Raw genomic sequence first — 25,376 nt, 5'->3', positions numbered from 1 at the left:
AAAGTACCATATTATTGGGTTTTTGTTTAAAGAATTCCCACACTTTGGATGCTCGGGTTTTTTGGATGAACTCTCTCCCGCACTCAGCTGGGTTGGCTGCCGCCATGTTCAAATGCGTCAGTTATATGGACAAAATTACATGGTCGACATCATCGACGACGTCGACTAATCGTTGCAGCCCTAACTGAATGCAATACTGCTACATGCTATACTAGCGCATTTCATATGAAAAGAGTGACAGTTTCAAACAAGCAACTAAAGCATAGAATCAACCTGTAACCACAAAATCTAAAGGCTTCAAATCATTAGCAAATGACTGATATGCAGATTTTCATTAGAAAATAGAGGTCAGCCAAGGATGGATAAATGTCATTGTAGTTCTTACATTTGGTACACAAATCTGACCGTTCTCTCATTTTAGATAACTACTTTAGAAAAAGTAATAAAAAGCTGCATATTGATAATTCGCAGAATGATTCAATGGTTCACTTACCTACATGAAGTGGTCACTCTTTCTGTATATGATAAAATGCGCTAGCATAGCATGTAGTAGTTTAAGGGAAAAGAACAGGCCTTTAACTTGACCTCCCAATTACAATAGTAATACAGAGATATCGCAATTGAACACTGCAATTGCATATGTCCAAAAAAAATAAATCTAAACAAAAACACAAAAAAAGGGGTAGAAAGATTCTGCAAAAACAACAGACTGAGCAGCAGTTTAGAGGTAGTGTATTAAAAAGCGGATGCCTTTTCAAAGCTAGCCATGCAGTCCTGAGTGCAGTTTGTCATTATTGTATGTGTTCACACAAACTCACACAATTACATGAATGCACACTTTAGCCTTTATAGTTCCATAAATTAGAATGTTCCCTGTATTACATTAGAAATATAGAAAAATGAATGTAACTTTATTTCAATGTTTTTCCAGGCATTAGTTCCCTTGTGATTTTAATGACCCAGTATGTCAACAGTTGACCATCTCTGAATATTTTTTCTGTCTGTGGGGTTTTGTTTGCTCACCTGTTTCTGGGTCCTCCCACAGGGCAGATATTTTGGCCACATAGGGCAGCGACTTTTTCCTGGGGCCAGAGCGCAGCAGGACAGTATCTCGAACATGGATCACCTCTCCATCTCTCTGAACCCCTTCATAACACCTGCGTAAGGCTGTCTCTTCTTCCCCCTAGAAAGCAAACCATAAATGCAATTCACCACATATAGGCTCTTCCAACAACACAAGTTTGCACATAGCCTCTTCCAACAATACACACATTTGTTAATGTTCCTGTTGAACGCTCCTGTGGATGTTCTGTTCCATTCCTGCCCCCTCCCACAGAATTAATAAATAAATAATAGAAATTCCAAATAATTATCTTTGAGAGATGTATATTTAGATTTTTTTTCAAACAGAACCACACACCGCCTCTTCAAATGCCATACACAAGCACTTCAAACACCACACACAACCACTTCAAACACCACACACAGCCTCACCAAAACCAGAAACAGCATTATAACCACACTAAAGAGATTAATAAACCTTGTCACCTATGGAACCTATGGAAATACAACAGCCAGGCCCTCCTACAAATACATGTCTTTATTTAACATACCTCTACATAGCTTATAATAACTTAGCGACTTCAACAACAAACAATGATTCTTACAATACACTCAGAATAGACTGTCTATCTCTTGCAGTAAAACATTCTCATTTTAACCCCTCAAGTATCACCCCTTTTCTCAAGACAAGCTTGGAAATGACATACCCAAAATAAAATGGTTACTATTCTTTCTATTATGAATTACTACATTTACCAAAACAAAGATACAGATACACAGTGAAAGTGGAAGATTGGTTTCTCACTGAAAAGATTTTCTGTTTTTGAATGGATAGATTATTGTGGCTGTGCCTAGTGTGCTTAGAAACACAATGAAGCAACAGCCACAACACTGGACAAATACCCTTTTTATATTTGATGACAATATAAAAAAACGAACATTCTGCATTGTATATTCTAAGCTATGTCTAGTCAGTTTCCAAAAAGAACATTTAGAGGCACCAAAAGGACACAATAAAATGTATTATGGGTCTTGAGGTGTAAAATACAGCATTTTGCTGGTTATTAAAGTATACAACACTTTTTATCCTGAAAGATAAAAGGCCTGCCACCCTCCACCTACCTCGGCCTCTCAACCTAACAATAAAATATTGAGAATGTATTTAGATGCTCACCGATATAAGATGGGGTCACATCACTGAAAACATCCTCTATTGTGGAGACAAAGGCGTTTTCACCGTCTTTCTCAAAAATATTCACTCGAGAGATGAGGCATTCAGAAGAGAATGACGTAGGCATTGCAAAATATTTTTCGTCGTAAAACGTCAACCTTTTTGGCCATAAAATATCACAAACTGTTTTTGCCAAAGTGTCAGTTTCTGCGTGAATATTGAAAATTCTACAGTTTCGTGACACAGGTGAAAAAATGCTGTGTTGTTTTATGCAAGCCCAACTAATTATACACCATTTGGAAACGTAATGTCATTAGCTAAAATGTTTCTCAGTTGTCACTTCAATTCCATACCAATAGCCATTCTAGACTGAATTATACTGTATTTATACTGTACTGCAAACTATACTGTATTTTTTTGCTCATCGATGGGGGTCACACCTATACTGTGCAACTGAATTACCGATATTGGTTAGAGAAGCTTGTGCTGTGAAAAGGACACTGACATTACCTTATTTTGTGTAGTATGGAAAATCCATCCAAAATGCAGAGAAGGTGAGGTCCCCCCGCACTTGTTTTGCTACCCACATGTTAAAAATAAGGAACTATTGTCGCTAAAGCAATGGCATCATAAAATAGCTTATGCTGATAGAACCGTGTGTTTCAACACTTTCAAAGCATAGGGATTGAAAATTGCACCATGAACTAATGCAAAAAACCCCACAAGGGCCCAGCCCTGGGCCGGTGAGACTAAAGGAGTATTGTATTTTGTATTGAGTATTGAGTATTGAGATTGTATTTTGTGTTTAAATGACAAAAGCTAACCAATTAAATACAGTCCCCTGGCATTCTACCCTCTTGAATGCAAGCTCTTAAATCTCAATCTACATCTTATTCAAGCCTTAGGAAAGAAAATTAGCAATGATCACATGAAGTTCAGGTGTACCATTTTTGAGCAAAGGAACTCAAGTGCTCTGATTTTAAAGAAAGCCACTGAGAGCCCACTGACTGAGTTAGATAGACAGCTGGTCAAGCAGCAGGAAACACTGGAAACCGAGGAATGCAATTCTGGGTATGAAGAACTAAATCTGTCTCTTGGATTCTTTCCAAAACTGGAAGGATTAAATCTTTTGGAAAGAGACAGGGGTACTGGCAGGTGAGGTACATCTGGCACATTTTCTGGGAAAATGGACAATAAAAAGTTGTCTAAAGTAAAAAAAAAAAAGAAAAAGAAAAATCCATTATGGTTTGAAAATACACATGCCTGTTGCCATTTTATAAAAAGGCATTTAAACTTCAAAATCAAATGACAGGAATTTAGGGAACTTGTGTTCTTCTAATCAGAGCAGGGCAGCAAGCATATACAGAATAAAAAAAGCTTTTATTATTCTTAAAGTATTAAATAATTTAAACATATACGAAACCATGCAAAAATTATAATAAATTACCTATTCAATGAGTACAATCTTTTGACGCAATAATTAATCACTGGATACTACTATTCTAAACATTCTGGCCCATCCCAACAGGTCTACTATATTTCTCTCATTGCTGGTCTCCCTGCAGGACCACCAGGCCCCTCCAGCTCCTTCAGAATGCTGCTGCTCATGTATCATCAACATCAGCCAAATCATTACACACGTAATGCCTCTCCTCATCTCCTTCCACTGGCTGCCAGTGGTGGCTCCATTAAAACCTCTACTCCTTGTCTGTGGAGTAGCAAGAGAAAAAACATGAATTGGGCAAATATTGTCTTTGCTCCTCAAATGCCAAGGAGCAAGGAAAAGAAAAAGGGAAAAAGAAATAAGCAATTGGAATGAGCCCAAGGTCAATCAACCTTACACTTTTCCCTGACCACACTGCTCCACATCCACTTCATCCACCTTACTGTCCCTTCCCATACAGGTCCCTTAAAGGTCTCTCCTCCCAGTGTTCTCTTCTCTGGTCCCTCTTGAGGTAGAATAAGGGAATAAGCTCCAAACTCCACCCCACTCTACTATCTTCCGCCACAGTCTAAAAGCAAATCTTGGCTTACCCTATGATTAACACAAGATTAACTTACCAAGACAACTAACCCCACTTATTACACGTCTAAATCTATGTCCTCAAATCAATTTGCTTCTGGAAGCACTATATTCTCAGGCTCCATCTTACATATACAAAGGCACTTAACTTTATGTTGTAGGTTTATGTATTTAATACTTCTAAGTATGCTGTGTCATAATGACTACAGCCAACCAACATAGTTTTTGTTGCACAAAACAATTTGCATGCACTTACACAAGCTGCTTAGGATAAGATCATCTGCTAAATGCCTACATGTAAAAATGTAATGTATTATATTAATTAGAGGACAAATTCTTTGGCGACAGGACTACAAGGAAGGCAAAAATATGGGGCTTTATTTACACAACAAGATTCTAGACTATTCACCAACTGGGATTACACAGTAGGTGGATACAGTTGGGAAGGAAGGGCTCAAGTAGGTTACTCACATTACCGCCACACGGTTATTTCTGCATTATTTAGGTTTGTTTAGGCAGACAGGACCAGAGTTACGCATCGACCTGCAGTGTTTGTTTCATTCCACTCCCCATTCTACAGTCCCCTCCAAAAGTATTGTAACATTAGCAAGCTAACTGGATAGTGACTCCACTGAAGCTACTTCAGGGGGGTAAATCACAGAACCCTTCCAAACTGGTACAGTACATGCAATGAAATAAAAACAGCTGGTCTGGGTTTTTACCCTGTGAACTTATCCACCTAACTCAGTAATTCTGTTTTGCGATCTCCCTCCTGAGCATCTGGACGTCTAAACAAATAAATGATCACAGTGAGGACATAAATACCGGCATTGTAAAGAGTTATTTGGTGCAATGTTTTGTGGAAAATAACTGTGTTTAGTCTTAGAAAGAACAAGGTTTCATTGTTGCGTCATTCATAAATACAGGCTTATTTCAATTCAGCTACTTCACCATTTCAGGAGCTAAAAATGTATTCATTGACATGATCATTAAAGCACTGTACTTACAAGTACGATTGATTTCTTTAACAATCCCGACCAAAGAATGCAGTAAGTCTGACCCAGGTTGAAAGTTCACTCCATACAAAGTGCCACCATTCATGTTTTGAAATGTTTGGGCCGTGTCTATATAATACACGCATGGGTAGCAACCCGGAACATACACCTGTATAAAGTTCGGTCAGGAACACCCAGTGACTATAGTTCCTACCTGGTCACACTATGACAAGACACTAGTTAATTCGTTATAATGAATCTACAATTGGAACAAGTTCACACAACAGTCTCTTGACATGCACAAGAGAGAAGTGAGGAAAATGGCAGCAGTCATTTTTACTAATCTAAGGGGGAGGAACCAGGGAGGAACTGGCCTATCACGAAACAGTGTTAACTTTATGTTAGGCATTTGTCACTGATGTACACCATTAGATAAAAGCTCTATGCAAAAGCAGTCCACAACCATTTACCATTCCCAATAGGACAAACCCCCAAAATGTGCTGCTCACCACAATGAAGACCTCCTTCTCGGTGGGCACGCCGACGGGCAGCCAGCCGTTGGTGGCTCGGCGGCGGGATATCCTCTGCTGCTTGCTGGTGTTGCTGCCGTGGCCCGCGTGGGGGCAACCCGTGGAGCTGCGCACCCCGGAGCGTGAGCCACTGGGGGGCTTGGCGCTCTGGGGGCACTCGCGCGCCACGCGGAGCTGCGCCTGGGGCTGGCTGGGGTCCGACAGGAGCGTCTGCAGGGCCGCCGGAGGCACGCTGGGGACGGGGCAGCTGGAGAGGGGCAGGGCGGGCCACACCGGGATGGAGGGGCTCCGGTCCTCCAGGGAAGAGGGGAACTCCTCTGCATGAAAAGAGAGGAGCGTTCGCTCAACCCCGCACGCAAATGCACACAACACACCAGGACACTGAACAAACTGTACACAACCTGATAGCACAAATACAGACAAAAACAAACAGACTGATAGACAAACAAAAATACAGACTAACTCACTGCTGGTCAGTCCCTGTTATTATCCGTGCAATATACACTCACAAGCACTTTATTAGGAACATTTTTACTTTATTACACCTATGTATTCATGTGAAATGTGTGGCAGCAGCGCAATGCATACAATCATGTAGATACGAGTCAGAAGCTTCAGTTAATGGTCACATCAAACATCAGAATGAGGAAAGAATAAATGATCTAAGTGACCGTGGAATGTTTGTTGGTGGCAGACAGGGTGGTTTGAATATCTCAGAAACTGTTTAGCTCTAGTAAGTTATTTTAAAGTGCAGGTTACAATGGGAACTCTGTACTTCATCCAATTCTTATCTGGAGCATCTGCAAGGGATTTGTGGCTGGACTCAAAGAGAGAACCGTCTCCACCTTGGCATGGGTTCAGGACCTACACACTGGCTGCCTGGTGAGGGTTTCTCATCTTTAGGATAGGTAACTCTCTTTTGTGTCTGTCCCAATAACCAGTTTGTTTTGTATATCACTGTGTGTTCAACTGGTTTTCCTTTGGGGTTGAGGCTATTGTGGATAAGGTTTAGTGCTACATCCATTACTGTACATCTGTTTTTTTTACTACAGGTAGATTTTGTTGAAACCAGAGTAAAATATCTATATGTGGAACTACCTGTCTGAAACTCATTTTACTTGTCATTAGGTCAGATACAGTAGATACAGCTTAGTCACTTGATTTTACTGATCATTCAGTGGCCATCGGTAATAGCGCAAATATCACCAAGTGAAAATACCCTGAAAAGTAACTGCAAAAACTGACACTGAACACATTCAAACACAAACATATGCACACAAACACACAGTAGAAGCACTAGGGAAATACATAGAAACAACTACAGTTTTGGAAGAATTAAACAAACAAAATTAAAGAGCTACGATGTGATTTCTGTATAGCCAAGAAATATGTGCTGCTGGGAGCAAAAGTAAAAACCTTTAAATTAATCCCTAAAACAGAATTACTTAAATGTCCATAATGCCAAACAACCAATCAAAGTCACATTAAACTTCTAAACTGAAGAAGAGGAGCTACTGAATGCCTAACAAAACTGAAAATCTACTAAGATCCAGTCCATCCATTTATTTCCTAAATTTTTAGTCAATTCTTCATAAGATGTGAACATGACTTAAAGATTTCATTAAACTAATACAATTTTAATACTTTTTTTCCTCCTGAAAAAACGATTTAAATTATTTTAGATTTTCCGTCATCATGTACCAGTGAGAGAGACCTAAAGGCTTTAGAACGCTCCATGGCTAATGGTGCCTGGGGGATAGAAGCGCAGGAATAGAGGAGTATAGCAGAGTGAAACGGCAGTGAGGATGCTGATTCTGTGTGGTCCATTGGGAAGGGGGCCCTGTGGATCAGAGGTCAGAAAAAGGGGGGGCAGTAGAAATGCAGGTAAACGAGCAGCCACACAGACCTGATGGAGGTCGTCCAGCCTTTGTGTGTGTGTGTGTGTGTGTGTGTGTGCGCGTGTGCATGTGTGCTGGAGAGCTGCCAAGAGGCAAGCGAGTGCAGAGTGTCGAGTCTCCTGCCATGCCGGCACTATTAAACCCTGCCTTGCAGAAGGATTAACTCAGCAGGAGTTAAGGGGGGGGGGGGGGGGGACCCAGCCCATTGAGCCTCACCCCAAACCCCCAGGCTAGCTGTGAAAAACACCAGTCTGCTATAAACCCAGCGCAGACCGCCTGTGCCCATCTTATGACCCCTCCACTTACCAGCAGAGGGTAGGGGCAGGTGAGACCCAGGTTTAGCAATTACACAGATTGTTAATCACAGCTGTTGGCAGCCCCAGTGTTAGGTGACCAGACTGTGCTTGATTTTAGGTCAGCCTCTCACATCAACTTGATTAAATGCCTTGTACATTTTCCTGGTGTCATGGACTAATATACTGAAGCTGCCTGATTGAAACTAATGATTGGAAAAAGTTCAATCTAAATATGACAAAAAGTTTACTAAAATATTGATTAATATAGATTCATAAATAGTATTACTTTAACATAGTTTGCAGATTGCATAGTTTAGTGGTGCTGGACTGATGGGCTGCCGTAAATGTTTAGTCTCTTTGCATGCCTGATGCCAAATGTCGGTATCTGTGGCTGGTAAGTTTTTCTACTCTACCAGCCAATTTGTCAGGTCACTCACAACCCATAATTTAGAGGTCCTGTTCTATTCTGAATATCTAGTTGTTTGGTAAAACAGTGAAATACAAAAATTCAACAGCCACTGTGGCCATCTCTGTCCTTCCCATCAAAGCCATAGTCCCTCTTATCCAAACTGCTGATCATCCCATACAAAAACAGCTCCTTTCTAAATCAATGTCATTGTTATGGCGTTTATTTCGTTTCTAAAAAATTGTGCTTGTGGTACTGTGAAGTGAGTGAGCAGAGAAGCTTTCGCATACGAACGCGTGTTGCTCACTCAAGTAAAGTTAATTTTTCAGACTTTGGGGGCAAGGATTGGATAGAGAGGTATCCACTCATGTGATTGGTCCCTTTCAATATCCATTTTTTTCTTCATTTTGGTTCTGGAATAACCTTAGAGGCAATAACTCGGGCAATATCTTTTCACAACACACATGCTGCAACAAACTGAATTATGTATTACGAACATAGGAAATATTTTGTTTGTGGTGACTGTGAAATATATAATGCATTTAGCTTTTCTAAGTAGAAAATGTAATGCTTATGTACTGGCCAGTCACGCTAACGTTAGCAAGTAAGCCAAAGATAGCAGGCTAATGTTTGTATCTACTCGTTCATTTTCCTGTGTGAAGTGACATTTTTTTAGTTCGTTTTACATAGCCTGCTAACTGCTATCATTGAGCATGACTGTAGATAACATGAACTATCCATCCATCCATCCATTATCTGAACCCGCTTATCCTGATCAGGGTCACAGGGGGGCTGGAGCCTATCCCAGCATACATTGGGCGAAAGGCAGGAATACACCCTGGACAGGTCGCCAGTCTATCTCAGGGCACACACACCATTCACTCACACCCTCATACCTACGGGCAATTTAGACTCTCCAATCAGCCTAACGTGCATGTCTTTGGACTGTGGGAGGAAACCGGAGTACCCAGAGGAAACCCACGCAGACACGGGGAGAACATGCAAACTCCGCACAGAGAGGCCCCGGCCGACGGGGATTCGAACCCAGGACCTCCTTGCTGTGAGGCGGCAGTGCTACCCACTGCACCACTAACCCACTAACATGAACTAATGATATATAAATACACAGAGAATGGAATTCATTTCTCATTAGTTATTAGTAATTAAATACATGATTATTTACATTAGCAAAATATAGGACAAACTTATAATTAGTTAACCATAACAGTTTCTTTTCTTTTTTTCAATATGAATCGGCATTGATTCATGTAGTTATTAACACAATTGAATGATGTACAACCTGAACAAAGCTGTAAAGATTAATTCATGGCAAACCTTATTGTAAAGAGTTACCACATTTCTACCATAATTTTGTGTTATTGTAGGTAAAAAAATAAAAATAAAAATAAATGTTTGTACTGGTTTGTTATTTAGTAAATGTACTAAATTAACAGAATTTTTCTAAAACTACACTTTCTTTAAAAAACAACAAGCGGCCTGATACTTTTGGCCGGTACTATATGTAAAACAAATCACCATAATGCAGTTTAAAAAAAATTCTATAAAGTTACTTGATATGTTAGAAATGCTTAGCCAGGGTATTCTATAGCAGAGACACCATCAATAGTCTCCTTATCATAAAGCAATCCACAAAACATGTCAACAGCATGTTTGGATGACGGCTTCTACAGCCATTGTAAGTGATAGCAGATAGCAGGCTACTGTTGTCTATAGTCAAAGCTGAAAATGAACAAAAAAACAGCGATATTAATTTCAGTTGACACAGACAAAAATGAACATAGATACAAACATTAGCTAGCTAGCTAACTTTGGCTACCCATTACTAGCCGTTACATAGGAATTACATTTTCTACGTAGCAATTATAAGTTAAATGCATTATGTGAAAATTACAGTCACCACAAACTAAATATTTCCTATTTTCATAGTACATAATTCAAATGAATCATGTGTTGTGACAAATCATTGCCATAGTTACTGCCAAAAAAATTGCTTCACAAAAGCTTCCCCGCACACTCACTTTACAATACCACTCATGTAATATTTTTTGGAAGTAAACATTATCCTCTCAGCCTCATCAGCCTTGCCCTGACCTACAAATACAACTGCGTCAGCCCCTCTCGAGAAAGCAACAGTGTCCAGCTGCCTAGTGACTCAGTTCCTGGAGGGCTAATAAAACACTTCCTGTCTGAAGGCAGATTGTGTTAGGTAGAACTTGCACCACAAGATTACAAGCATATCATCAGCCAATCAAAGTGCCATGACCTCACAAGATTAAACTAATGGTTCCAACTCCCAATCAAGCTGCCCAGATCTCCTCCATCTGTGACTAGATCTGTAATTCATTTGTCTGATGCCCAGGAACCCTTATTATGGGGGGTCCACTGAACCTGAGAGTAATAAGGAATGTTAAGTATGCATTGAGGGACCGTCTCCTCCACCCCTGGTATATTCCTTTACCGACTAGGGAAGGTCCTAAAAATAGATACTGACATTTTTTCCACATTCGCCACTGCAATGCGTTTCCAGAGGCTTTCTTAGTGGCCTGTCAAAGAGCTCACTTGGTGATTCGGGATCCTTGCTGACAGAGCAGTAGTAATTTGGAATCTGGATCAGAAGCTTCAGGATGTAAATGCCAGGTCAGAGCCTATATCTTTCATCAAAACTGCTTTGGAATATTTGCAGTACTGCAAGTCATCTATGGAGTAAATATAGGGAGAAAGGATGGATACCTTTCTTTGCTCTACAGTCACCTACAAACAGAGTCAGAGGCCCAAGCTATATTCTAAGCACTAGGCACGGGTAGTGGAAGACCAACAGCATGCATAAGAAGACAGAACTAGTATGAGATTACATACCCCAAAAATAACCTCATTCAAATTTGATGTATTTCATGAATATGTAGCAAAGGATCCAAACCATGAAGTTGGATGGAAGGATAAGCTGCTAGATTACCATATCATAGAAAAACTAACAATGCTTCCATATGGTCATACACAAGCTAAGCATAGAAACAGGCCTTTGGCAGATCTTACCGGTTTTGATTTTGTGGGCGCAGCCAGAGCAGGCGGTGCTGAAAGAGCACCTCCTGTTGGCCAGTGGCTGCATGGCTCTGTAGGCGTAACCGCTGACTCTGCAGGCCTCCCCGAAGCAGGGCGACCCAACCGAGCCGCAGAAGGCCGGGTTTGGGATTCCTGAGGGGTGCGAGACCGCGGGGGCCATCAGCTTGGAGTTTGGGACCCTGCCAGAGCACAGGGTGATGGGGGGCATGGTGGCGGGAGGGTAGGGCACAGGTCCCGCACTCAGTGGGGGCGATGAGGCGCCGTGGTGGGAAATGTGTACGTAGTAGCCGGGGAAGCAGGGGTACGGGTGTGTACCGATGGCCAGAGTGGGGTGGCCCAGGGAATGGGGGGGCGGGGGGAACTCTTGCTTGAGTGAGGATGGGCCGCGGTCCTCCATCTCGCTATAGGGCTGCCGGCCCAGGAACAGGGCTAGTCCCCCGTGACAGTACTCCACTGCCCCCTCCTGGCCACAGTAGTAAAAAGGATTCACCTCAGTCTCAGTCTGCTCCTCTTTGACAGGCTTAAGTGGGTAGCCCAATATGGTTCGACACAAATACCCTGATTTGTGGAAGCCATGGCCCCCCGTGGTTCCCTCCCACTCCACCTCGGGGTGCAGGGCTTCCTTCTTGCACACGGTGCAACCCCCCTTCAACATGGCCTGCTGCTGCGGCCTATGTTGTTGTTTCCGTGTTTTTGGGTGCGGCTGCTTCCCCCGCACCGACGCCGTTGCCCCACACACTTCCTTGCAGTCAGCCTTGAGGCGTCTCTTGGTGCCGGAGGAGGTGCTGGTGAGTTTGAGCAGGGCGGCAGCGTTCAGTCCTGCCAGGCGCCGCGGCGCGGGGCCATCCAGGCTCAGCTGCTCTGCGCCTCGGCCATCCGGTTTTCCCTTCTTCTGCCGTTTGGGAGTCCCGGCTAGGCTGTCAGTCCTCTGGGGCTTGAGCCCCCTCTGGACTTCCGGGCCTTTTCGTGCTGTGGCGGTGGTCCCAGCTGGGTCCTTGAGAGAGGTGCACTCCCCGTTCAGCCGCTGCTGCTGCTGCAGTTTCTTTGCGAGCCTTGCCGTCTGCAGTGGATCCTCTCTCTCCAGCAGCAGGCTGTTGACGGCCTCGGCATTCAGAGAGGCCAGCCTCCGCTTCCGTGGCTCCGGAGCGGGCGGATGAAGGTCACGCTTTTCCACTTTTGGTTTAGTTTTTGGTTTCGGTGCCACGCGACAGGTTCTGCAAGTTTTCTTGCTGCAGCTGTGGGACGCTCTCCCTTCCTGCCCGGCCCATGCGCTCTGCTCCTCTCTGCCGCCAGTGAGGTTCTCGGGGCATTCCTGGCCAGCGCTCTTCACCCCGCTCTCCTCCAGCCTCGTGAGCAGCACCCTGCAGCTGCGGGTGCCCACGTCAGCCATGCCGACCCGTCCCCTGAGCGGGTACAGCTTCCTGTCCTGCTCCGAGCTCAGGTCCTTGATCTCCTTAACCCTGCGTCTCTTGGCCATGTGCTGCTTGGTTCTGCCATCTCGCAGCGGGCACTCAGGCCAGGCTCGGCCCATTTTCTCACCATGCGTCCTTGCCCAGACCCGTTCCGCCCCTTCACTCGGGTACCAGCGTAGGGAATCTTTGATTTGCGCGTGGGTCATCACATACTTCCACACTGAGCCTGAGGGGGTAGACACAAGCCAGCAGTCAGTATTCATCAGGTGCAAAGCATTCTTATGCTTCATTCAATTTCATCATTTTAAAATAAAATATTGATAACCAATTAGCAGAAAGACACATATCTGTGTGGGAATAAACCAGACCACAGTGGATTCAGACATAAATCATTTCTGCATTTCCAAATGTGTTTTTGAACATTATCAGAAATTATAGGAGAAGACCCAAGGCTGTCATCTTTGCCAGGGGTGTTGGTTGATTCCATTAAATCATTAATAAAGCACACTACTTCACGCATGTTGGAAAACAAATCCAATGTCAATATCGGTATTATTTTTTAGGGGGCCAATAATTCTGGAGCCCACTGTAGAAGAATTTACTTTGGAGCGGCTAAAAAATACATATATGTAAGCGCTAATACTACCATTAGGTTATTCTAGATTCCTGAATTTAGAATCTTCATATGAACAGCGCTGTGAAAAAGCATTTGCCCCCTTCCTCTATGTTACATATTTCTCACACTGAATGGTTTCAGATCTGTCAACAAATGTAATATTAGACAAATGGAAACTGAGAAACACAAAACACATTGTTTAAATTATTATTTTTGAAAATTATTTTCGTATATTTATTACTTCAAAAAATCAAACACCCATAACTCCTACGTTGAGAATTAAGTACCCCCTTAGTTACTCAACCAATTAACCAATTTAATTGATCATTAAATTCTGACTGAAGCTGACTGCCATGCTTGAATCCAAGTCACCCTGTTGAATCTAAACTTTGCTCAGATTTAACATTACCATCAGAGTGAAGTAGTCAACATAATGTTTCTACAAGCATGCTATGCCACGATCAGGAAATTTCATAAGAGAAGACAAGAAATTTGTTGAAATATATATAATTCTGCAAGGGGACTTATTCAGGAAGTCACAAAAGATATCAGAAGAGCATCCAAAGAACTGCAGACCTCTAGCCTCAGCTAAGGTCAGTGTTCATGACTCTTCAATAAGAATGGGACTGTAGGAAAATTAGATTCATGGGAGAGTAGCAACGCAGAAACTACTGTTAACCAAGAGAAACATTAATGCTTAGCTCACATTTTCAAAAAGGCACCTGGATGATCCCCAAGCCTTTTAGGATAATTTGGATTTTGGACAACGGGTCCCATTATGTCTGGCGTAAAGCAAATACAACATTTCATATCAACAACATCATACGAACAGTAAAAACGATGGGGATGGAGTGAGGATGCCTTGCTGCCTCGGGACATGGATGCCTTGCCATTATTGAAGGAAACATGAACCCTGCCCTGTACCAGAAAATCTTAGGGAGAATGTAAGAGAATGTCACCATTCAGTGTGACAAATATGCAATAATAGAAAAAAAAACAGGGCAAATTATTTTTCACAGCACTGTACAAAACAGTGGCGGCTGGTGGCCATTTACCTGGATGGGCAAAATAAATTACTGGAAGGATTTTGCATTCCAGCTGGAATCACTGGAGTTACTAGGTTCTATACAGCAAATGAGCTAGTTGAGAATCGTAGGAGAACTGTGAATGAGGTCGAACACAAAAATTCTATAGGCTATTTCAGCAAACACTAGGGGTGTGTAACATTACTTTTCACTCCTGACCTCCTTTCTTCGCTTCCTGCCCAGAAATATGTGGAGGGTAAGAGTTGAGACTTTGCTGAAGCCTGCCTTTGAGTTCTTTGCCAGAGATCCTGGCTGAGCACCCTAGAATCACAATCTAACCGGAAGAAACACCCACAATTTTGAGACTAACTGCTAGCAGACTGTGGGTGAGGTGCCCTTAGTGCCCCCATTGAGTGGCCGCCACTAGTACAAACCACATCCTTATTGCCATGTTGTGCATACAACTAGTGTACTGGATATCAATGGCACATTGCCCTCCAAAAGTGCACCACAAAACCAGTAATTATTTTATCTAAGTGATGCTGTCACTACAGCCACTGGAGACCATCTCTACACAAATTAGGCTCAAATTCCAATCCATGAATCATATCCATTACTCCAACTCTCACCCTAGTCATTGACCCTGGCCACAAACATCAGACATGACATGCTCTACAGAAACAACACATGTGACTACTAAAGGTCTCATGTTCCCCTCAATTTGTTCACTTGGTTGTTGAATTGAATTTAACTCAGGAGGTGTTCTGAGTGGTGGCATTTCATTTAACTCAGACGCCGTTCTGAGTGGTGGGCACTTGAACTGATCTGAATAATTTGTTTTAAGTGTAAACTAGTCTGTAGAGGGTTCAGTGGTCTCACGCATTATCGTCTTTACATTCAATAGTTGTTAGAACATGTTAGAGCATGTCATGTCACTCTGAAGTCACTTTGAGTGACTTTTTTCCTATATTCAAATTATTTTATTACTGTATTATTTATTATCTGCAATGTCTAGTCTTTAATACTTTGTAATGGCTTTGATCTTGGTGCTGAATGTAAAGTACTTAGAGCTACATTTTATGAATGAAAGGTGCAATATAAATATAAAATTATTACTTTTGATATTATTATTGTGTCTTTTAATGTTAGAACAAGCAATAGTTAGCAAACAGAAACAAGAAAATCCTTTCCATGTTGTGTTCATCTTTTAAAGGTGAATTTGGTTGCTGGGCCAAATCACCTTTGAAGAGACTGCACCCGGCAAAGTCTTGTTACTGTGCAATGTATTCTTCTGTATCAGTTTAATCACATTTTTTATTGTGAATCTTTACCAAAGAGGTTTCATTAGATAAAGCTCATTCCACACCACCATGGTCACTTCTTCCTGAAACAGGGAACACAGGGAGCAATGCTGCATTGAAATATCTAGGCCTTGAAACCAATACTGTATACACACTGTCACCGAATGTGGACAAAAACCTATGGAAGATAACAGCCTGACCAACAACTTTGGTGAGTGTTCCTTTCAATATGCAAATAATAAAGCTGGACCCTACCATTTAGAAAACAGCTGCCATTTAGTGCTCGGTACCAAATAACCATTCAGGGAAAACTCAAAGCTAAAGGTGTCCTTGTTTCAATGGTCAGCATACTATAAAAAAATATGCAATAATAAACTACCTAATGATCTCCCTGCTATTCTGACTTTCAGTCACTGGGGATTATTTATTTAGATATTTTATTTTAAACTGGTGCACCAAATCATACATTTCTAATGGCCTTATTTAAATGTCCCCTTCTGTGTTAATTATTCTTAGCCAATGCAATCTCACAGCCAGCACATGGTTAAAACCTAGAAAATGTTGGTGTAACCAGTCAAGACAATTATGTCTGCTAGTTGAACCATAGCACGGTTGGATAACAAGCCAAAGCTCGTCCCCTACCATAACCAGTTAACAACGAGCTACCTAGGTACTGTAGCTATTCCACCTGTATCTTGACTTTAAAATTGGAATTGCATTACATTACATTAATGCAGACACTCTCATCCAGACTAAGCAGGATACAATCCTCCCCTGGAGCAATGCAGGGTTAAGGGCCTTGCTCAAGGGCCCAATGACTGCGGATCTTATCGTGGCTACACCAGGGATTGAACCACCGACCCTGTGGGTCCCAGTCATGTACCTTAACCACTACGCTACAGGCCAACCATACTCCTCTACGTCTCAGAATACAAAAGAGACATGAACTCTGCCCCAAAATACTGGTGCACTTTGGCAGAAACCTGTGCTTGCGCAGACACAGTTGGTGAGTTCCAGTAATGGAATAAATAATTCTGGATTAAAATATGCATTTGTGAGTTCTGTTGATGTTTGCAAGTAACTGTGGCATTATAGTAGGAGAGACATTGGCATTGGGTTTTTTGAATGTAAATCATGAGCGCATTCATTAACAAAAAATGGAGCGGTCCATATAGGTTCAACATGTCATGGCGAACTGCATTAAAAGAAAAAAAGTTGCGAAATCCTGAAGTGAAACTACCTGGATAGACAGATAGTACTCTGGGTAGAAACATACTTTAATAAAAATTTTTGCTGAACTGCCCAAACAAAACAAAATGTTCATAAAACTTCATTAAAATTATTTTCAGTTATTTAACAGTGTCCTATACTCACTATGATTGCCATAGGCTCATATTTAAAGGTTTTCAACAGTGAGATTTCAACAGTGAGCTACAATAACATACTCCACAGCACTGGAACAATGCAAAGTCATGCAAGATATAGACATTTGAATGTGACTGTGAAGGACACACTCAGCTTCAGTCCAACTTGAAAAGGTGTGGCAAAGCTAGTGACCAGCAGTTATTCCTGTTCTTTTTAAAGGAAAGCTTTCTTGACTTTTTCTTTGTTGATAACAGTACTTTATATATATATCTTTCTTGACTTTTTCTTTGTTGATAACAGTACTTATATGACAGAGACTGACAAGGAACTACTTGAGTGAAATGCATGCAAAAAAGGGAGCCGAAATTGGCCACCTGACAATATCATGAATATTTTCATTCATAGTTCTAAGTATATCGCCCATTAAGTGGTTGGGATGAAATTAAAAAAACATTTTATTGAACACACACAAGATATTTATGATCCACATAGACCAGGGGTCAGCAACTCACTGTCCTTGAGGACCGAGAACTGGTAATTCCATGTGAACACAACACACTTTTTGACTGCAATGTCACAGATTTGAATGAGATCTGGCATGCTGATTTGGCCTTATAAGAAACCCATGGAACGAAAACTAGTCTCGTTTCGGATTGTCACTGGAATTTCAACCAATGTCACCCTGAATAATAGTTCATCTGGAGCAAATTTTTAGAACAATAGATTTTTATAAGTCATTAAACAGGACGTGGCATCATACAGAAGCTTCAGAAAAACCCCCCAAACTGTGGTAAAAGGTTAGTTAGTCTCTATTAAAATGTTTTTTATTCACCCTTTTTACTCACTGGTCCACTATGTCACAATATCCAGAGTCATACTGAATAATGCTGAATGTGTTTATATGGATAAACTTACATATTTAATAGATGAAGGTCAAGCCCATATATTTCTATAGGTAGCTCAAACAATTATGTTCCAACAGATAACAATTATGTCATATGGGATAACATGCATTTTATGGCCTCTATACGATACTATTCCACACTGTGGAGGGCTAGATACGCTGCGCTTTTTTCTCCAAGACCGCCCAGACGACTCATTACCTCCTTCAAATTTTATTGTTGAACTTGCAGTCTTTGTTCTTAAATACAACTATTTCAGTTTTGAGAATGACTTCTTTCTGCAGATAGGCACTGCTATGGGCTCTACCTTTGCCCATAATTACGCAAACTTGTATGTCGGTATCCTGGAAAACAGATATATCCTAAACGCAAATAATAATCAATTTTTCATGCATATATTTTCCTGGTACCGCTACATAGACGATGTCTTCTGTATATTTAATGGCTCAAATTCTCAGCTTCAAGATTTCACACCGTGGATTAATGAAATCAACCCCCACCTTCGATTCAAAAGGCGGATTCTCTTAAAGAAAAGTTCCGCAATCGAGGCTACCCAACAAGTTGGATAAAAAACGCTTATGACACTGCACTGAATAGCTCACGATCAGACTTACTTAAACATAAAGAACCAGTCCAAAAGAGAAGTCCATTGACATTTATTTCAACATACACACCGAAATTTGTCAAGATAAAAGACATCATTAAGAAACACTGGCACATTCTGTCGTCCGATCCCTTACTTACCAGTGAATTTACAGAACCTCCTGTGTTTGTTCCTAAGAAAGGTAAAAACCTGAGAGACTTCCTGGTGCACGCTGATTTGAAAGCTCCGCTTCAAACGTCATCCCAGACGCTCCTAGCACCCATTCCCAATGGGAGCTACAGGTGTGGCCATTGCGTGCAATGTCACATTGTCCAAAAAGCACACGCATTCACTAACCCACTGAACAATAAAACAAAATCAAGAATGTCATAACATGTTCCTCCACCCATGTTGTTTATGCAATCACTTGTCCATGTGGTTTAGTGTACGTGGGTAAAACCAGCCGACCTTTGAGGAATAGAATAAGTGAACATAAAAGTACTATCAAGCGCAATGATAAAGACTACCCTGTTGCAGTGCATTTTAACAACCTCAAACATAATGCTAATAGCCTACAAGTGTATGGAATTGAACAAGTTAAAACACCAAAAAGAGATGGTGACATAGAATCTCTTTTGTTACAACGTGAGGCCTTCTGGATATACACTTTGCAAAGTTTTAAGAATGGACTCAATGAAGAACTATGTTTGGATGTGATGCTATAACTCTGCTTGTACTCTGCCTAGTTCTAAAAACATGTACCAATGTGTTTTATTTTTCCATGACTGCAAATCTGTATACTCTTTTCTATTCAAACACTGAGAAAAAAATAACCATGTCCATCAAGCTTAACAATTGGAGATGTAAATTTGTGATTGCTGTTAAGTCTTTTTTCAACAATGTATGTATTGCCCTTATGTCCTAATGTCTTTTCACATCAATGATTGAATCATTGGTTGGGACTCCCTATTGGGTGTTCCCTATTGTATGTCTCTATAAATGAAGCTCTCTAAAGTTACTCTGATGAAGGCCTAGTGCCGAAACGTCAGCACGTCTGCCAATAAAGTGGTGACTCTGTAAAGTAGCAGTGTTGCGCTTTTTCCTTACTTTTTCAAAAGTTTAACCTCAAAAAAAGCTGCACCTGCAAAAAAACTCTACCAAGGTGTGCAGGCCCTCTCTGGCTTTATGGTACCCCACAATGTCATTATCCGGAATAACATATTCATGATTTTAGTATATTATATCATTTTTAAGCTTTTAGGTATATAATGTACATCGTCATTCTGTATTACACTGTAATGAATATATTACGTTTCTTTAAGATTACATAATAGAAAAAAATATCTGAAATTATGTCCATTCATAACATAAAAGAATGCAACACATTCATAGCTTTTCTGAAAATCATTTTTTTTTGTAATTACAATTAGGAATCAATACAAGTACTTTACAAGTACAGTTTTCACATTTTAAGGGAGCTTCTGTTCGAGAGAGAGAGAGAGAGAGATAGAGATAGAACAGGGAAAGCAGCCAGGTTCAGGGCCTGCAAGAATGCTGACCAATCAGTTTCTTGCAAAAACGAAAGCAATGAATTAAGATGACTAAGCAAGAACTGCAGTTAATTTAAAAGAAAATCTGAGCTATCATAATGTTATTTTATCATACTGAAAAACATACTATAGAGGTATATTTTTGCCAGACTAGTCAGCAGTTGGGTTTTTTTTTTTCAGAATCAGTTTTTGGAAACGGTTACCATCCCATTTTCAAAACGGTTAACCGTGTAACCGATACAGCTTACGACCACTAGGGGCTGTATCTTATTTATGGGGGGTTGTTGCTGCTAAGGGTGGCCCAACCAGTTATTAGGTTTAGGGGGCAATCACTTTTTCACACAGGGCCATGTAGGTTTGGATTTTTTTTCTCCCTTAATAATAAAAACCTTCATTTAAAAACTGCATTTTGTGTTTACTTGTGTTGTCTTTGACTAATATTTAAATTTGTTTGATGATCTGAAACATTTAAGTGTGACAAACATGCAAAAAAAATCAGGAAGGGGGCAAACACTTTTTCACACCACTGTAATTCTATATTCTAATATCTGATCATTTCTAATTAACTTGTGTTTGGTCCATTCTAATTCGATTCTGAATAGGCTGGATATGTGCTTTAGTTAAGTCTGTGCTTTAGTTCCCTTCAGTTCTGGGGCTTATAGCTCTGAATGGAAATTAAGCTGATATGCTCTCTGTTTACTTCATGAACTCCTTCATCAGCTTCATATCCCTGTAATATTCTCAGACCTGTGAGGCCAATTGAGACATAAATTCCACTTCACATCTGACAATTTTCCCAATTGGCAAAAACCATATGTTTTGAATTAGCTTGACCATTTCAGTTTGACAGCAAGCTAACAAATCATTTCAGTTTGACACCATGCTACCAAATAATTTCAAATACAATTGCTGTCAACTAAGTTCCAAAATATGTTATCAAGTATCTATTATTATTACTATATTGAGAAAGTGTTGTCAGGAAGTCCACACTTAACCCATTATGGACCGATGTGCCCCATAGGAAACCCGTAGAAAGGCCTAGGAATCACAGCGCATTTCAATGGTCCTGTGTCTTGAAAAACGGTCATGTGATCAAATACAACGCTGGCGTCGCATCCGTCTGTTAAGGAAGACCTAACGTGCAAGTCGCATCCACCCATAAGGGGTTAACTAGTCTGACATACATAAGGAGAGTACACAGTTAAACATATTATTAGGGGCCCTAGCACAAACATAGCTGTAGGTTCCTATAGACTTCAAACTATAACTCATAAAACCATTTGGACCGAAATTGAAATGCTTTTCCTCACATTTCATGGCTCCAAATGAACAAAAAAGTCTATCTAGTATATTAAATTTTTCACTAGTTTTCCAGTGTCAGAGTCCTTTTCACGACAAGTGTCCCGTGGACCAAATGCATAATAGTTTCTCATTATGAAAATGTGCCAACTCTGATTAGAGTGTCCATTATATATTTAGAATTTCTCTGGAGGAATTATCATTGTTGTCCATTTGGCCGTAATATACTTCTATAAAAGTACTTGTACATAGGAATGTTATTATCTACATTTTGTATCGGCTTTCTAGAACACAATGAGCCCAAGTATGAGGGTCTCATCAAAGAACCGAAAATGGACATGTTATTGAAGTGATGACTGAAAAACATTTTAGCTAATGGAATTACATTTCCAACAGTTTGTTTGTTAGGCTTGCATAAATCAAAACATTTATTTTGCCTGCATAACGAAAATGTGGCATTTGCAATAAGTACGCTGAGACTGTTGCGCTTCGGCAAAAACAGATCAAGATTTTGACAAAAAGGGTTGACGTTTTACAACAAAAAAAGTATTTTGTGATGCCTATGTATGAAGAGGACTTCCTTTGGAAGAGTTCCAAGGAATCTCTTGGTTTGAGTGAATATTTCTGAGGAAGAAGGTGAAAACACTGTTGATTCCACAACAGAGGGCATTTTCAATGACACGTCTAAATACATTCTGAAATTGTGTTATTATTCAGTAAGCTTATAAATAAGAAGCCAGCTAATAAATAGAATGTAAAATTGTGGTATGCGTTTGACTTCAATCAATGGACCTTAATGGATACATTAGTATACAAGATGTTATTATAGCGATTATTGTACTTATTTTTTATGATATACTCGACCAGTTGCTGCCTGAGGATAGCTACAAAGAGAAGGTGTTTGGGACAGAGATGTAGGATAGGGGGACAGGCGGGTGAAAGTGTGAACACTTTTTTTCAAGTTGTATAGTTTAGTAAGCAAAATGCTGTATTTTACACCTCATAAGACCCATAAAATCATTTAGTTTCCGTGTGTCCTTTTGGAGTCTCAAAATGTCCTTTTTGGAAAACTGCCTAGACATAGATTAGAAAAAACAATGCAGAATGCTAATACATTTAAAAGGGGATTTGTCCAGTGTTGTGAATTGGCCCCATTGTGTTTCTAAGCGCACCAGCCACAGCTTCAATAATCTGTGTTCAGTCAAAAACTGAAAATCCACTTTCACTATGTTTGAGCTTCTGCAACTTTGTTTTAGTAATATTTGGGAGTAATTCTGACTCTTGGAAAACAAAGTGTTACCTTTCAGAAGAGACCAGGATTATGCCTGCAGTCGAAATGGTACAAGAATAGTAACCATTTTATTTTGGGTTATGTTTAAGCGTGTCAAGGAAAGGGGCAATACTTAAGGGGTACCCGGTTTTTATATGGTTTGAGTTAAGCAATTTTCTGGAATTCTTCAGTAACATTTCTGCAGTAACTTTAATACAGTAACACTCAAACTAATGTTTAGATTACAATTATACTTTTAGTTGGTAAGCCGTAGTATGAAAGGGATAATGACTTTGAGGCTGATGCAGTTTGAATGGCCCCCAGTTTGAAAGCTAATGCAAACAGGAGAAAATAAAGCATACTCATAGTGCTCAGCAGGACAGCCCCAGTTAAGACCAAGTGAACTCCGCTGACTCGCCTGTGCACTCAACTGACATTTTTGTTTATTGGACATTTTCTGAATAGGCTACCACAGTTTGTAACTGCCAAAGTTTGATTTTGAAATTGCAGGAATACTAAATTGAATGCTGTCATTGCAACCTTTTGCGATTAGCATATCGCAGCTGCCAAAAATCACAATTGTGATTAATATATCACTCATTGAACTTGTCCCTTAACAACTGATGGAATCAGCTGGCAGCCTCAGCTTAGGTCAATTATCTCAACAAATTACAGATGCTTGTATTTGATTAAATCGTAAATGATAGTAAAAACATCAAACTCATGAAATATTAAAACATGATTACGCTCTTTTTTGAACAGGGTTAAGTTTGCTTTACGGCATGGCAATCTTAGTCCTTACATTCATAGGATGGGGACTAACTCAATGTGCTAGAGTACAGAACCCAAATAACAAAAATAATGCGTCCCTGTCCAATGAATTATGGTGCTCACTGTAGTTTACCTTAACAACGATTCATTATTAATTTGTAAACATTACAATTAATTGATCAAAGGAATTATTTAAAATATGAATCCATAATTTTGGCACACCTTCCAGGGGGTCCCAAAGCCCAAGTTGGGAACCACCACCATGTAATATTGTCTAAAAGATTAACACTCACTCCTCTCTCTCCATTTAAACCACAATATGATAACACATTGTTTCCATATCATTATGGTAAATAATTTTCAACTAGCATGAGAAAGGTCAACCATATATTTTTATCACCATTTTGGCAGTTTTTGCAATGGAACATATTTTTGCCCATTCTAACATCCATAAGTATTGGAACAGCAAGGTCAATTCCTTTGTTTTTGCTATACACTGATGATAATTTATTTTGAGGTCAAAAGATGTTTCAAATTACAGCTTTTATTTCCTGGTATTTTTTATCTATAAACAACTTAGAACATATCACCTTTTGTATCAGACCGCCAAATATTTAGGTGAGCAAACATATCAGAACATGTGACTGACAGGTGTTTCTTGTTGCCTGGATGTATCCTGTTAGATTGATTGGTTGAACAATAAATAGTTATGAATCTCTACTATTGGTTTTAGCCTTTGGTTTTGTCTGTGGAGACTGCATTTGTGTTAGAAACCCAACATGAAGATCAGAGAGCTTTCTTTGGGAGAAAAGCAAGCCATTTTAAAGAGGGGAAATCGATCAGAGCCACTGCACAAGCACTGGGGATAGCTTGTACAACAACTTGGAATGTCGTGAAAAAGAAAGAACCCACTGGCGTACTGAGCAACAGACATCAAACAGGTCAACCAAGGAAAACAACAGCAGTTGATGACAAAAACATTGTGAGAGCTGTGAAGAAAAACCTCAAAACAGTGACACCACAATCTCCACAGGACAGGGATGAAGGTACCTCAATCAACTGTTCAAAGAAGACTTAGAGAGCAGCAATATAGAGGCTATACCCAAAGATGCAAACCACTCATCAGTCGTAAGAATCGGAAGGCAAGATTACAATTTTCAGTACGAAGTACAGAGATGAGCCACAAAAGACCTGGAAAAAAGTTTTATGGACTGAAGAGACCAAGATGAACCTCTACCAAAGTGATGGAAAGGCCAAAGTGTGAAGAAAGGAGGGATCGGCTCATGATCCAATGCATACAAGCTCATCTATGAAGCACGGTGGAAGTATCATGGCTTGGGCTTGCATGGCTGCTTAGAAAGGGATCACTAATCTTTCTTGATAATGTAGGCAATCACCAGACCTTAACCAATTGAACATACATTTCACCTCCTGAAGAGGAGATTGAAGAAGAAAAACCCCCCGAATCAAACAACAACTGACAGAGGCTGCAGTAAAAGCCTGGGAAAGCATCACGAAAGAAGACTGCAACAGTTTGGTGATGTCAATGGGTTGTAGGCTTGATTGCAAGGTCATAGGCAGTTATTGCAAGCAAGTGATATGCTACCAAATATTTTGTGTTATTTACTTTAATTTACTTATTTTCTGTTGCAATACTTTTGCTCACCTACATATTGAGTGGTCTAATACCAAAGGTGCTATGTTCTAAGTAGTTTAACACATATAGGTGTAAATACCAGAAAATAAAAGCTGAAATTATGAACACCTGCCTCATGTTCATCTTTCCATCTCAACCCCAAATGTATTCACTGTACTGCAAA

The 25,376-nt window shown here is 40.3% G+C and overlaps 1 protein-coding gene across 4 annotated transcripts in view; it reads right to left on the bottom strand.

Annotated features, from left to right (window-relative positions):
* bahd1 (bromo adjacent homology domain containing 1) overlaps positions 1-25,376 on the bottom strand; it is an 84,287-nt gene that overhangs the window by 5,176 nt on the left and 53,735 nt on the right. For 3 of the 4 annotated variants that reach the window (XM_061253144.1, XM_061253153.1, XM_061253135.1), the window contains exons 2-4: positions 11,436-13,100; positions 5,761-6,098; positions 1,024-1,183 (exon numbers count right to left, since the gene is read on the bottom strand). In XM_061253144.1, coding sequence (XP_061109128.1) covers positions 1,024-1,183; positions 5,761-6,098; positions 11,436-13,080 — 2,143 coding nt within the window. In that variant the 5' untranslated portion in view covers positions 13,081-13,100. Of the gene's footprint in view, positions 1-1,023; positions 1,184-5,760; positions 6,099-11,435; positions 13,101-15,755; positions 15,900-25,376 lie in introns of all 4 variants that reach the window. The other variant, XM_061253162.1, reaches the window with a different exon arrangement.

The sequence above is a fragment of the Conger conger genome, chromosome 1 (assembly GCF_963514075.1).
Source record: "Conger conger chromosome 1, fConCon1.1, whole genome shotgun sequence".
NCBI lineage: Eukaryota > Metazoa > Chordata > Actinopteri > Anguilliformes > Congridae > Conger > Conger conger.
Note: the sequence above shows the minus strand (reverse complement) of the source record. Positions and strands in the feature narration are given on the sequence as shown.